The 16,344-nt window shown below is 35.3% G+C and overlaps 1 protein-coding gene across 1 annotated transcript in view; it reads right to left on the bottom strand.

The window, feature by feature from the left end:
* Positions 1-12,354, bottom strand: part of STXBP5 (syntaxin binding protein 5 (tomosyn)) — a gene marked incomplete at its 5' end in the record, with an annotated part of 50,798 nt that extends 38,444 nt beyond the window's left edge. The window contains 6 exons of the mRNA XM_010184929.1: positions 789-856; positions 1,245-1,392; positions 3,874-3,946; positions 5,011-5,165; positions 10,668-10,746; positions 12,231-12,354. Coding sequence (XP_010183231.1) covers positions 789-856; positions 1,245-1,392; positions 3,874-3,946; positions 5,011-5,165; positions 10,668-10,746; positions 12,231-12,354 — 647 coding nt within the window. The remainder of the gene's footprint in view (positions 1-788; positions 857-1,244; positions 1,393-3,873; positions 3,947-5,010; positions 5,166-10,667; positions 10,747-12,230) is intronic.
* Positions 12,355-16,344: the final 3,990 nt, after the last annotated feature.

Genomic DNA, 16,344 nt, shown 5'->3' with positions numbered 1-16,344 from the left:
TTCCAATAAGCAGTTTTATATACCTTACCATGTGTCATTTCTTAAGATCCCTTTTCTTTGGAGTGACACTTGTAAAGGAGATGCCTAAATATACTGAATTTCAGTGTAAATGAGTCACCTAACTTGTTTATTTATCCTTGAAACTGAGAATCAGATGACTAGATTTTTTCAGGACTGTCTTTCAAAGTCTCCGTAACACGTAGTATAAAGTGACATTAATCCTCATTAGGGTTAATGGGCTGTTCTTAAAAATAAAACTCTAGTAGTGCTCTCACTTTCAGTGATGCACTGCACAGTTATAAGTTAATTATTATTTATGTTCCTTAGAGTAGTATTTCAGGAATCAGTCTCAAAAGAGATCATAACGAGCAGATTCAAGCATTTTGTCCTTTTTGACTTCCCTTTGAGAAGTGAATTCAATAACTATTTAACGGACTTCCTAGGCTTTAAAACACTACTCAAATATCTTCCAAAGTTTAAAGAATAAAAGGTAAGTTTCATCCAGCATATATTGATAGTAACCAGACAATCACAATACCACATCATCATCATCACCCATGCAAAACACCTGCTATCACTTTGTTCCCACTTTCTCTTCTACTTTTTGCTTTACTTTCTTGCTAATGACTCAAGAAGAATATGCAAATGACTTGTCTGGTGCACATAATTTCTTAAGTCATTCAAACCACTGTTAGAGCATTGTTTTCTATAAAATATTACATTACAAAATAATCTCACTTCTACTTTATCAGCTAAGGAATTTTTTATGACACCACAGTGTCACTTACCCTGTAATAATTATCTCTGGATAGCTCTGAGTAATCATACCCCAGTTGCCTCCACTGATAGGCCATTCCTGGAAGATTAACAAATACACTGAGAAATAAAGTATCACACAAGGCAAAGTTAAGTCACTGAAATTACTGCAGATACTGCAGTATGACTCGACTTCAAAAATAATTAAGCATGCGGGGGGGGGGAATCAACAGGGGCTATAAACAACAGCCCCGGCTCCAGGAAGTTCCCTGGCTTCCAGTGATAACCCAGCTGATAGGAGCACATCAGGAAAGCAAGATCATAGGCTTGATATATGTTATGCCCTCTCTAGATATCTGCTCTCAGCTACTGTCAAAGACAGGATAATGATTCAGATGGACCTTTGGTCTTAGTATGGACACTCCTGTTGTCTAGAACCATTTATCCTCAGTATATTCAAATACATCTGTATGTACTAGATGTCATACCTTCTTACTGTAACCTTGACGTTTCTGTCGAGCGCCAACTGAATAAAGTGCAGGTATGAGGTCCACAGGACAATCAGCAAAATATTCACAACAGGTAACTGGAGATTCATGTATAGTCAAAGGATAGGGATTCTCAAATATAGGGTACCTGTAATAGATGAAAGGGAAAATTGTTAAATCTAGGAAAAACTTTTTTTTTTTAAAAAAATGTTGGACACAAGTAAGACACTGAAGACTAAGTTTGCATTATTTTTCTATAGAGGAAAATAGATTCATATCAAATTAGATTATGAACAAATATATTATACAACTGAAATGCTCACCCAGTACACTTTCAAGATCCTGTAGTACCCTAGACGAAACCTGAAGTTTGTACTGTTTCTAGAATATTTCTACAACATCTCTATTCACTACAGCTTTATATTTTTTAAAAGTTTACTATTTTAGTGGCCTGTAGAAAAAGTGGTTACCAAGTCCTAATTGTAGTAATGTGGAGCTATGAATTTATTTCTAAATCTTCAGTCTGTTCTTCCAGAGAGCAATACAGGAAGACTCCACTTCTCATTTTGTATTATTATTATTATGTTCTTAGAAAGCTGCCCAGCACTTTCCATAACTTATTCTCAACTCCAAGATTACTTCCTGAAAGTTAGATAGCAACACCCAGTTACCAATTAGAAGTAAAGACACACATACTCCCCACCACCACCTCCATCAGAAAAGTGACAAAGCCTTAATGAGGAAAAAAGCCAATAATAAAAAGAGGTAAATATATCTGTGTTCAAAGATCGTGTATATCCAGAGAAATGCATACTATGCATACGCATGCTTTTTTTTTGCCCCCTGCCCGCCCCCCCCTTTTTTTTTTTGAGAGGTGAAAAGGGACACAGCTTCTCAACCCATCTAAAGGGAACATGAGCAGCAACAGATCAAAACATTCTGCATACCAATAACTTCATACATAACTATCTGAAAAGTTAAAACAATCTTCTAAAAATTCAATGAAAGAGAGGCTTAATTTTAACAAAATATGAATTTGACACGACAAAAGCAAACCTCCTGTAACAAAAAAAATACATTCTTGTTGTTTTTTTACAGATGTGAAACAATTAAAAATTTAAGTCAATCATAGCAAAGACTATTACAAGTCTTCTAAATACATAACTGCTGAAGATTTTTTTTAACATAAAATGGAACAAGCCCTAACATTAACTCCAAATTCCAGGCCTTGCAAACTATTTAACTTACAAAAAAAGCCTCGTATAAACATTTTTATTTCATACTCAATAAAACTTGTTTTATTAAGCTTTCAACACATGAATGTTGGAAGCTTAATGCCATTGGTATATCAGAAACAAGTTATGGATGCAACATATGGCCATGTAATATTGGGAAAATCTAAATGAAATTGCTCAGTAGCTGCAAAGATATTAGGACTAAACGTCCTTTCGAATACCATAGAGTCTTCACTATCTAAGGTATCACCATTGACTTTGAGGATACATATTTACAGGTTTTTGTTTTGCCTTAGAAGGATCTTCACGATTATTTTCTTCTTCACTGACCACTGGCGACTTTTAATCAGGAACACTACAAACATCTTATCTCTCAGGTTCCTCTACTACTAATCCCTTAATAGTTAATTATTACTGCCCATACTAATTTCAAAACCCTTGATAAAAAAAAATTTGCAGGATCCAGAATTTTTAATCACATCTTAATTGAGTATATGGACTGTTACAAAGTAACAAGAGGCTAAAAATGTCTTAGGCAAGTATTAGTTGTGAAAACCTGTCTGTTTAGTCAGTTGTTCTATCACCCGATGACCCCTCCCCACCCAAGAAGGGGAATCAGCAAAAAGAAAGGAGACTCATGGGTGGAAATGGAAACAGTTTTAATACAATAATAATAAAAACCTAACATTAATACTAATATTAAGTACACAAAGTTCTCATACAGTGGTTGTGAGCTGTGCACTCCCAGCAGTGAATACCAGATGTCAAGTACTGCTAGCATCACAGCTCCAGCAAAAGTGCAATGGTCACAATGAACCAGGGAGCAGAGCAATGGGTGAGATCCCCCAGGGATAATGACCACCAAGGAAAGACAGCCATCCCCAGCAATCTCCCAAATTTATAGTGAGTGGGACATTTATGGTATGAAATACTTGCTGTTGACCAGCTTAGGTCAGCTGCCCTGGCTTTCGCTCCTCCTAGCTTCTGCACCTAACTCAAAACTGCTAAAGACTTTCACAGCTATGACAACCTGCATACCAGGGCTGACCACAAACTAAAACAGTGTCTTATCAACTTTGTTCCCCCTGTTCCCTTCCCCAAAATGCCAAGCTTCTCTCATAGCACTAGGCAATCAACTTCAAAAGAAGCTGATAATCAAAAAGCACCAGTGATCTATGAGTAATTTCTGTTGGTCAATCAAACCTGGAAAAAGTCACATAATCTACTCATCTACCACATATTAACCTGAGAAAAGTTCATCTATGAAGATTCTCAGTTCTGCTGAAGAACCTTACATATGACAGGGAGGTATTATGTCAGACTAAAAGCTATAAAGTAGAACAATAGGCTGACAACTGCAGCCAACCCTTGAAAAGGCTACACAAGATTCTTACCCGTTTTGTGCAAGGTCAATCAGTACTAAGTCCTTTTCTAGGAGAACAACTACAGCATATGGTTCCTGAAAGTCTGAAAACAAAGAAAAAAGTTACTTATTGGGAAATGTAGTTTCTGCATGCAGAGCCTCAAGAATGTGATCAGTCCTTGCACTCTATCAGCTAAGATTAAAACAGCCACTTAAATATCTTCAGAAACTGTGTAGTCATCTTATACACTCACTCTCCTGAATACTCCAAGTTGAGTTTGGAAAAGCCCCACTCCTTTCAATTCAATATTCTCAACTCTCCTCCAATTTGCTAGAATCATTTAAAACAGGTCAAATAACAGGAAAAGGAACATGAAGATGAACTTGTATAAGCAGAATTTTTGAGAAAAAGCCAATTACTGAACAATAATATCCTCTCATCCAAAACTGTTTTTCCTCATATTCGGGGGGTTAAATTCTAATTGCTTACAAAATAGATTAAAAGACAGCTGACTCGATGTTAAAGTAAGAAAACTGAGTGAGTTCCCAAAGTTTATCTTGCCCTTTTGCAGGCCAACCTTAAGTTCTGAGCCAAGCAGTTTTATCTACTCTGATTAAAACTGACAGCTGAAAACACTGGAGTCAGAAATATAATACTATTCATCTGTGACAACTGTCTAAACTATGATAAAAATCCCCTTTTGCAGAAGGGAGATTACAGCTTAGTGATGAACTTCATCAGTATAGGAATGAATAAAGTCACTAGAAGTTAAGAGTACTACACAAATGCTAATCAAGATTCAGCATTGACTCGAAAGGTCTTACATTCTCAAATAAATATTGAACACACCTGCTGCAGTAACTACAGTTTAAAATTGTAATGCTACATTTCATCTGCACGTTTCTGGGATTAAAAAAAGGAAATACCATGTAACCAGTAATCAGCATTCTTCTAGAAGCAAAATAGGTTTTATAATACACTACTCTATTATGATGCTTTGGGAAACAAAACAGACTTCAGACAATGGGGATAACAGATGTTGCTGATGTGGTCTGATCCCCAGAGATAAATCAGAAAGGCAATAGTAAAGAATATTCTGATGGGATAGAAATCCAGAGAAAAGAGGAAGAAGTACTGTGGAAAAAAAAAAATCTTTACAGAGCCTACCGTTAGGATATGGTGTTTCACAGAGGGTTAGAAAATCAACAATAGAATAATCCATTTCTAGCACAGCAGTACTTTTCCCATGCATAACTGTTAAACAGGGTCTTCTTCCTACAGTGTCATATGACAAGCCTCCTGAGAGAATGATGAAGGGCTCCCTGGAATAAAGCAGAGGCATTTAGGATCAAGCTAAGATAATACATAAAAAGTGACTAGCCAGTTTTTGTAGCTTTATGATAAAGTTAAATGAGATATCATTAAGCAGAGTTACATTAAAAATACTGCAAACCAGTTCTCCATGCAATGTGTCATTTGGGTGTGTTTTTCAAAACAAAAACCAAGAGTTAGAAGACTGCAACTCAAGTCAGATACCTCTTCCAAAATTTTTGTACTATCTCAGTTATTTAACCTATCTTTGAACTGTTAGCCAAGATTTTTTTTTTACTAGAATTTAAAATTTTTTCTTTTCTACTGAACTACAGATTCAGATTTGTCAACAGCCCCATTTATACATACGATATTCCAGCAGGATCAGGAAGAAATAGTCCCATTGACTTTCTGTACAGCATTACCCTAAATTTCAAAGGATCAATAATTTTGCAAACAGTGTAATTTTGCAGTCAGAATAATATGACTGTCTTGGAGATGCAAACAGCTGCTTGATAAGCTTCAAAGACCTAACATAATTTAAGCGGCAAGGACATAAATAAATGGTCATACTCTCTCATCATGCATTTAGTCTTAAAGTTTTACCCATTTTTGCCCCTATCACCATGCACAAAAATTCAAGGAACTACTTCTGTGTCATAGACTACTCCCACTGCGTAATTAAACAGCTGAATACAGCAAAGCAAAAACATTTCTTCTAGTCTTGAAAAATGAGATTAGAGGCTTCCCTTCAAAATTTGTAAAGTCTTCAGACACTTTTAAAATACATTCACATTTTTTCTCCAATATGCACATAATACACAGTTTAGTGTTTCATTTATTGAAAAACAAGATGAGATACATTCATTTTACCAGGTATTTTCTTTTCAGCTATCAAGCCACTCATTTTAATACTGTTTATTATATGTTTAAAATAGAGCGTAATACCTTTTAAAGAACAGATTGACCATTTATAAGCATGTAGCTAAGGAAATTTCACCCATTATTGACTACTGTCTCAAATTCCAGGTTATATTTCTGGAGTAAAAACAGGCACTTAGAGTACGAGATTTCTCTGATCTACTTTTAAGCTCACTTTAGGTAGGATTTTTACCCTTTTGTTTGTGTATACCTTGGAAGCTAGTATGTCATTATCTAGAGAAAATTTCTAGGGAAATAATCCCCACATCCCGACATACTGTGAAAATAACAGAAGATATTTGAACAACAGAAGAGATCCTTTACGTTGTCTTTTCCTAGAACATCATCTTTCCCATACTGTCTAAATGCCTTTCACTAGTTAGCATTTGAAGCACAAATATGACAGATTAGGTACATCTTCTTGAAAACTGCTTTAAGGGCTAAGTTGAAGTATATGCTGCCCTTTGAGTTTAAGGCTTGGCTGAAATGTACCTCTGTGTGTAGCCTTGAAGACAAAGAAGAATGCAATAAGTTTTCATTTTCTACATTTCACAATCTGCCTGCTCCTTCAGAAAGCCTTATGACTAGAGAGTTGATAGGACCAGAGTTCTGCTGGCTGAGGACGAGACTTCAAAGGAATGGCCATAATTTAAGACCATGGGTCCACAGAGTTCAATATCCTACCTTTAACAGTAGCCAAAAGTCTGTTTCTAGAAAAAGACTAAGTTTTCCTCCAAGTTTTCATTTAACATCAACTCTTCATATGGGAACTTCACACAATCTTTTATGGTAAGGTCCATGAAGTAATTCCAGGAAAAAGGACAAAATTTAATGTAACCTGATATTTTTCAAGATGTCAATGAAGAGCAAAACACTGGTATGATGTACTTGCAGTATCTCATTGTGCTGAAATGATTTATTGCAGTATTTTTTTGTCTTCACAAAGTCATTAGTTTTCGTAAACAATAAGGCTGCCAGGACAACTTGCAGTAATTTTTAGACTTGTGGGTTCACCAAGATAACTGACAATAACAAAGCAACAAACTTCAGTTTCTAAGTTTCATCCATCACAGTGAAAACCGCATGCTGTCTTCTCCTGGTGTTATTTCTCAGGGTAATCAGGTTGCTTTGGGCAGGTTTGCCAGTCTGTATCCTTATGAAGCAAAGAGTGGAAGAACTAAGAATAGATTACATAGATCTGTCACACATATTTTCCACAGATGATTTAAAGATTAAAGTTGACTTTAATCTGCCAGAAAGACTAATACAGGTTTGTGTATGAACTTTCCATATTTTCATAAAACCATTGATTTACCACAAACACAAGCTGTGCATTTTCTAATTAAATAGTTAGTGTTGTCCTTCAGTCGTGATACATATTAAAAGGTTAGTGCATATGAATGTTAAATAAAGTATAACTTAAAGGAAAAATTTTAAAATACGTTACATAATAGATTAGATTGATCCAAATTTGATCGTTATATTTTACCTACAACAATGGAAAACATTTAACAAAAAGCAGTGCTCAGCTCTTAGAGAATTGCTACGTAGCATTTTTAGCAGCTGCTAATATAGAGGTTCTTCTTTGAAACAGTTCTGCTTCAGCAGGTATGGAAGCAACACCTTTGCATTAATTTACTCATCAGTTAAATCTGTAAAATCTCTTGGGGAACATTATAAAAAATTCACTGCAAAGGGGAGCAATGCTTCATTGAAAAAATTCAGAGGACACAGCATTAGGTCTTGCAGGGTATGAAAACGTAATACAACTGAGATCTGAGTGGCTCACAACCCTGAAGGATATTTCTGTTTAATTTTAGAAGGAAACTGTCAAATGTCAGTCAGCTTCTGGCAATCTGGACGTGAGAGACAACAGCATATAGAGAAGTCATGCCATTGGCACCAGTTGGCTTACTTTTCAAATCATAAGTGAATTTGTCAAGAAGTTAATCCCTAGTAATAAAAGGTGGAAAAATTTTTAAGAGTTAGTTTAGCTTATGACTGGCAAATCTTGAAATAGTAGTGAAGATAAATTACAAATTCATTTTGGGGAGTGTGCTTTTGAACCAACCAGCTCAAAAAACAAAACAGTACTAGTCAAACTGAATTAATAGATCAAGAACTTTTACTTATCTGGAGACTTCATTGTTGTCATAACCTCTGGGTCCAAAATACATGTGTTTTTCAGATACATATGAAGTTACTGCTCTACAGTTGTCAATGACAGCTGCATTAGCTACCAAGACAATACCCTTTTTGATTGTTTTACAGGGAGACTTTTGAGCTGTAGTTTCAATTATACAGAGCTCTAGTAGCAAAGATTAAGCCTGAGTGATTTTACCATAATGCCAATATCAACCAGTGTAAATACTATACGGGACTGAATCTAAAAGAAGCTCAAGAGCTTCTCTAGATTCACTTCAGACAAAAGCATAAAAGGCAACACAGAAACCATTTCAGCAAGCTCAGAAAGTAGCTACCTTGGAATTCATCACGTCACAAAGAGATGGACTACTTTAAATGAACTTAAATGTCTGGAGAACAATGACATTATGCTCTGAGATTGGAAAGTTATGTCAGTTTGCTCAAGGAATATACCAAGAACTTGCCTTTTAAAACTCCTTAGCTCCAAGTACAGGATGACTGTCAACAGTAACTTTTCTATGTATATTCTTCTAGAAATAAAGTTACATACATACTATTGTTGTAGGGTAAACAACTTTGGCTTTGGAGACTTCACAGGCACTATCTGCAATATACTTAGAAACAAGAAAAACCCAACAACAGGAAAAAAACCCCAAACTTAGATGATAAATAGGTACCCTGTGAGAATGAGAAAAATTCTCCTGTTCTCCTGCTTCCCTAACTCCAGCTTCACAATAGAGAAAAAAAGTGAGACGGTATTAACAAAAGCTACAACAATAGAAAGAGCCTCTACTACAGGCTACAATCAGTTATGTTCCCTCCTTCTGTGTGGTTCTGAAGATCTTTCATTTAAAAAAAGTTTTAGAATTAGAGGAAGTAAAGAAAACTAGTAAGATCACATCAATGAAGTGTTTTCCACATGAGGAGATACTGAAACAAAATTAGATCCTAGACCACTCTATGTAAGGGAGAAGAAAGATGGGGTGACAAAGTTAGAGTTCCATATAGAGCATGGAAAAAGTGAACATGGAAGAGTTACTCAGTTTTTCACAATAAAAAAAAATGAAGTAACAAATACACCTTAAACACTACCTCTTAAATATGTTGTAAGCTTTCTAGTTGTGTTATCTTTTATGGGTTTTTTGTTTGTTTGTTTTTGAAAAACAGAGCAGACTTCCACAGAAGCAAGTTTATTTGATTTTCTTCTTATATTCTTTCAGTAGCTAGAAAAAAATTTTGGTCCTGACCAGGAACTATTCTCCTCTGTGCTACAGAAATTAAACCCTGAAAAACACAAGACCGCGCTTTAACTAAAAGTCAAAATTCATAATAGAAGGCTTTTCATTGCAGAAATTGTAACTTGCTGAAGCTGAGACTACTTCTGGCTATCTGTATCTTTCTTTAGACCAGCTCTTAGTGTTTCTCTGGAAAGGAATATGCAGACAGATGTAGACTGCTGCAAGTAAAATATGGCTTCCCAACTGATCATAGATGTCCATACATACGGGAATCAGTTATCATCTTAAATTTCAATTTACCTCACTTTTAGCAAACAACAAAAATACACAAAGTCACTGATGTATGTATGGGGATACCAATATATAGTAGAAACCTGTATTACATCAATTCTGTATTACATTAAGTAATCTTCTATACATTTGAATACCTGGAAAGCAAGTGAAAAGAATATATAAATCCCCTCACAAAAGTCAAAGAAAACTTAAAAAAAATATAAAAAAAAATTAGTGTTGGCAAATAGCTGAACAGGTTTCCATTAGTATTTTATCTTTATATTGCAGTTTTTACTCAAATACTTAAAGTGCTTTGCAACCATAAATAAAAAAAAAATCTGTACAGTTCATGAAATCCTTCAATCGTAATTTCAGTCTTTGTAACAAAACATGCTACTCAAGACACTAATTCCGTCTGAGCCTCTTGTTGCAATTACTGCTTTGTTACATTCTCAATGTGCATAATTAAGCACAATTCACTGCATAAATTACTGCACAATACCAGAAAAGCATTTGTCAGATTTTTCTGGGAAGAACACATGTTCAGAATTTGGAATATTCCTATTCAGCTACTATTTGTCAAAGTTAAGTTTTTCAGATCAGTGCTTTGGTGTCTTCTGTGTTTTAATCAGCTTTTTTTTTCTTTAATATTCTCAAAAGACTGAGCAAAAATACACAAGTTCAGTAGCATGGAAGAAGCATATAGATAATACATTTGCAGTACCTTTTCCTAAGTTAAGGTCTCTATACATTGATTTGTTCATATAAGTTCTTGCAGTTTGTTCAGCATTATCTGATTTACCAAAACTATTTCAGCTGGTTTACCATAGCTCAGTGCCATCAGGACATATAACCCAACAACTGTGAAACAAAGTACATTCCAAGAAAGATGCATTTATTTTATATATGTTAAATTGCATACAAAGAAAGTCTTACCCAGCTCTAGTTGTTTTATATTCCACCTTAAGGATAGGTTTGCAAGGTTCTGGCTTCTTTCCATCCTTCAGCTGCTTTCCTAAAGTGAATTATTTTCTTTTATTAATCTTACAGTTCCACAAGACGATGACAAATTATGAAATTCACTATGCAACTTGCAAAGTAGAACATTTAAACAAACAACTATTCAACACCTGTGACAATTATGGAGTATGCCTAGGAATATCAGCATTAAAGATCTGTTAAAACTCTCAATATACCAACCAAAAAAAAATTAGGTTTAGGGGGTGTTTGAGGTTTTAAGTATGGTAGAATATTTGTTTTCAAAAATATAAACCTCCCTTTAAAAAGTTGTTTTAAGTAGCACTGGGAGATTTAAAACTTATCTTGTGTCTCTTGTTTTGCAGTTAAAATTGATCAGGTTACAAGTAAAATGAGGTTTATTCTGAGTGTTACCCTTATAGGCTATGACTTGAATTTGAACATGAAAGCTCACTTTTTCTCTACTTTGCACTAATAACAACTAAAGCTTCTACAGATACTACTTCCCATGGAGTCAGTAGAAATTACGAGTACAGTGTAAATACGCATCTTTTCTGTCTGAACATTGATAAAGCAATGATACAGCTAAAAAGTTCTGCAGAAAATTTAATTCGCAGCCCAAAGTCAAACTAGTTTATTAAGAGGTCAAAACATATTTAAATAAAGTTAGCCTTGTCTAATAGGTTTGTGTAGAAGTTTGATAGGTTTTTGTTACTTTTTTTTGTTGTTGGGCTTTGTGTGTCTGTTGTTGTTTGACTGCTACAGGATCACAAAAATCTACAGCTTCCTCTTTCTACCCTAGTCCACAGCCAGCACAGTAAACCATGGACTTTCTGAAGGCTCAGACAAGTGAAGCAGGATGCTTCACTATAGCATCTTGTACAGATCAGTGTAACCTCACAGATTATCCTCACTGTTACATTCACACTTCAGAATCTGAGGTAGGTAAGTTGCTAAAATAAGACAGACACATGCACACCATGTAAACCTGGCATTTGTATAGAACTTTTTTTGAAGAGCAACAGCATATTTCACAGAAGAACAACATGTAATGTTAATTTCCTAGATTAACATTAATGCAAGACTTCAAAAGTGGGAACATCTTACCAGATGCCAGACTTACTCTGTTACAGACTTTTCCAAGAATTTCTATGGTAATCTACACATTTATACATGAAACAGATGCTTGCTTGTGTGTATTTTAAACAACATATAGGACTGTAATCTCAAGCAAAAAGCCCTACAAAATATGCATTAGTTAATTTTGAGATCATTGCCGTTGTATGAAAGGCCATCTTAAAATTCAGAGATTTATACAAAACTGCACTGATCTGAAGTCTTATTTCATAAAGACTGGTTTGTTTTTTTTAATTAAGTCTATCAGTATTTGATATGAGAGGAAGTTTTTTACTTGCACTGCAAGTGCATTTTTAATACTTGGTTTTACAAAACAAACTTCTATTAAAAACGAGTTCTCTGTTTTAAGAGCTGTCAAACACAGAGTGCCCATTTTCATCTTACCATGTGGAGTGATTGTCTGGAATGGTTTGGTAGGAGATTTTACATTCCATATGGTCAAGGTACCATCTGAGTGACTACAAATAAATTGTTTTCCTTCATGATGCCAGGCCACAGAGTGGATAGCCTATACAAGAAAAGAGAAAAAAACAAAATGTAAGTTGAGTATTGTAGTATCATTTTGTCCTTGCTCCTTCCTCAGTGACATTAGACAGCAAAAGGAAATAAGATAAAGTGCTAATTAAACCATACTGCTCTTAGTATGTCCTAATTTATCCACAATAAGTTCTCTTCGTAAGTACTTTTCAGACATACTTCATCCATCAAAAATACTGTCTTTATTATAGTGACAAGTTTAAAAGGGAAAAAAGTCCTCCTAAGAGTGTAGTACTGAAGCATTTTTCAACAACATGTAGCATGCAGAGAATAACTAGTAAGCACTTCTTTGAGCTTTGCTAATCAATGTTTTTTATTATTGGGAAAAACACACTGTCCATACAAAATAAAAATCTACTCTATGGTATTATTAAGTTAAAGTTACAAAGGCAGTTTGAGATGTGTATATGGATATGCACAGGAGACAATCATGGGCTTAGAATGCAAGTAAAATGAGAACTGAAGTAATGACAGGATTTTTTGGAAATTATGAATGATGATGAAAACAAAATACTAGCTTGAATAAGCATTATCATGTTGCAGTGGAAGTTTTGAAGTAGAGGAAAGTGTAAGACTATTAGTAAATCTTTCCATGAATACAGAAACATCTCTATATTAATAAAATTAGGAATGGAATGATTAAGTAATGCCACATGAAATCTTACTGTAGAAAAAGGCTGACTAAATGAAGTCTAGTTGCTGCCTTGAGGTGAGAGAAAAGCAAATGAAACAAAGAGTACAAATAAGGCAAAGAGATTAACTAGTAAGAAAAGATTGGTGCCATTTCTGTATCCAGCATCTCTATCAGTACAGGGAGACATTACGAAAACCCCTTAGGTGATGTTCAAAGGAGTTTTAGTTACAGCATGAGAATACCAAACAATGAAAGAAAGTATTTCTGTACTATCCAAAAGGTGCAGAAGGAAGTATTACCTGCTAGAAGTTTGGAACTTTGATATTACTGAGAAGGTAGATTTGTTTAATACTTATGGTAAAGACATTAATCTAGGTAAACTGAAAGCAGGACCTGAATATGTCAATGCTGACGGGCTGTAAAATACCATCTTTTGAGTAGACATGCTCAGTAGACTGCAACTTGTCAGGTACCTAGGGATTTCTGAGTAACGTGATCTAGTAACAACATCCCTGGTTACTGCAGGGGGGTTGGACTAGATCTCTAGAGGTCCCTTCCAACCCAATACATTCTATGATCCTATTATTTCCTCTGTGAGGAAACCTGGGTGTGTGAGTAGTAGGGAAGCCTAACTAGCAGTAAATTACAAAGTGAACAGCAGATCACACAAGACAGATCTAAGCTAGCTTTGCCTAAACTGATTATACACAGAGCAGCTCTTCACTTTTCATGAAATTATACCGAAAAAACAAGACAGTTTCCAGCAATATGGTGGTTAGAATCCAGAGATTAGATAGAGGAAAACGACTACACTACGTGAGTGGAGTCTCCAGTAATAACTTTTCTCACTTAAAGCAGCAGAAGATCTGGGTAACTACAGACTAAGTTCAGTATTTCCTAGTGAAATTTAATCTTGTTCCCTATGTATTGTGCAATCACTATAGATTTTGCTGGAAGACAGATTCAGTGTACTAATATTGCACCTACACATATGTAGCTCAGAAACATAGACATCTCACATGAAGTCTCCAAGAGGCAAAGTGAAATGCTCTTGCTCATTCTGTCTGTAAGACAAATTTTTATTTAGGAAAGAAACTCAGGTATTAAAGGAAATTTTGCATAAATATTCATTTATTTTTTATGTTTACCAATGAAGTACCAAACAAAGTCAGGAATCAGCAAGTTTGAAAGTGCAGACTTTGCAAAACAAAGGTTGCATTTCAAAAAACTCCTTTCACTAAGAAATTATCTATACTATAATTATCAATAAAATGTAATAAGTATGTTTTTAATACTGTCCCAAGCGGAATCTAACTCTAACAAAAGTAGGCAGCCCTTGTTGATATACACAAGTCTATGGGGGTGAAAACTGAACAGTTTTTGATACATATTTATGCAGAAAGAGGTCTTAAGGACCAGTAAGAAAGCTTTCTATATGGGTAAATCTGAGAAATGAACAGTTCTTCCTTTCCTTAAAAAAAAGTCAAGAGGAAGAAAATTCAACTGCCCATTACTGTTTAAATGGCATTACTGCTTATGAACATAAAGAGATCTGAAACTGAGCACAAAGAAGAAGAATGACTGCTATCAGAATTTCTGCAAGAAACCTGATGGGATGTAAAGAATGCCGAAAGAATAATGAGGCCTTTGGCTTTATGCCTATATTGCCTAGTTTTAGAGAGCATCTGGTTACATTTAGCAATGCAGCTAAATATTATTTGCAGCATAACAAAAATACATGTCTTATGTATTTTTAAAATAGCCCAAACTTAACAATTCTATGGACTGAGTATGGTAAACTTTGGTACAGAGCACTATCCTTTGCAATTACACAATTTACAACCTTTTGTAAGCCTGAAAAATAAAACCAGACCTGTTAGTACCTATAGCATAATCTCTAGAAATACAACAGGATAGTATATCTACAGTGACAAGTCAGTTACAATGAAAAACAAACCAATAACTTTAGGTGGCACTAGTTGGTTGATATAAATAGCCTCAATCACCAAAACAAAATCAGTAACTGAAAAATCATCCCAACACTCAAAAGCAAAAGCTTTGACATTTTTTCCATAGTTAATGTTAGAATATGAAGGAACGCTAACATCCAAGATAGAAAAATGAGGCAGAATCCAGTAAGGTTGCAAATCTATACTCAGCTTCTTAAGATACTAAGAAGACCCCAGGAGTAATATATTTTTTTTAGTATTTTACACAGCTTACTGATCCAGAAAAAAATTTAACGTTTTAATCATAATTCTAACTTTGATTTAAAACTTCACCTGGTACCCTTTTGGTACCGTAATGCAGCAGTATGGTCAAATCAGCTGGTACTGATTTAACTGTCTTAAATGTTTTAGTGGAATCTATCACTGGATATAGGGATTCCAAACAGACAGTAATACTTTAAGACAAGATCATGCACTAGTACCACAGACGACTGCTGCCATATTTAAGGCACAAAGTGATTGTATACTTAAGAGGTACCTGTCTGCACAGATAACCCAAGTCCTGACCTCACTAACATTCTGAATCCTTGCACTTACAAAGATGCACCAAATACAGATAATCTTTACAGGAACTTAGAGAATGCTCTTTAACACACACACACACACACAAACCACCAAACCCCAAAACAACCAACAAAAAAACCCCACCAAATACCTTTAAATTTACATAATTGTTATAACTAAATCTTTCTTATTAGAAATATTCTTACTACCCCCTTCACTTTGATTTTAAGTTAATGTAGCTGTCCTAGACTATATGGAAATTTGTTTCAAAACTTCTCAGACGGTTCTTTCTTGGGGAAAAAAAAACCCCAACCAAATCTTACTTCTTAAATAACAAACCTAGCCTGATTGACTGTGCTGCCCTACATATGCCAAAACTTCACCAGAAATCACAGAATCACAGAATATTCGAAGTTGGAAGGGATCTCGAATGATCATCCAGTCCAACCCCCTGCCAGAGCAGGATCACCTAGACCAGGTCACACAGGAACATGTCCAGGTGGTTTTGAATGTCTCCAGAGAAGGAGACTCCACAACCTCTCTGGGTAGCCTGTTCCAGTGCTCTGTAACCCTCACAGTAAAAAAGTTTTTCCTTATGTTCAGGTTGAACCTCCTATGCTCCAGCTTGCACCCATTGCCCCTTGTCCTGTCATTGGCTGTCACTGAGAAAAGCCTGGCTCCTTCCTTTTCACACTCGCCCTTTACAAATTTATAAACATGAATGAGGTCACCCCTCAGTCTCCTTTTCTCCAAGCTAAAGAGATCCATCTTCCTCAGCCATTGCTAATAAGGGAGATGCTCCACTCCCTCAATC

Source organism: Mesitornis unicolor, unplaced genomic scaffold (genome assembly GCF_000695765.1).
Source record: "Mesitornis unicolor isolate BGI_N332 unplaced genomic scaffold, ASM69576v1 scaffold42145, whole genome shotgun sequence".
Lineage (NCBI taxonomy): Eukaryota > Metazoa > Chordata > Aves > Mesitornithiformes > Mesitornithidae > Mesitornis > Mesitornis unicolor.
The sequence above is the reverse complement of the archived record's forward strand: the minus strand, read 5'-3'. Positions and strand labels throughout refer to the sequence as shown.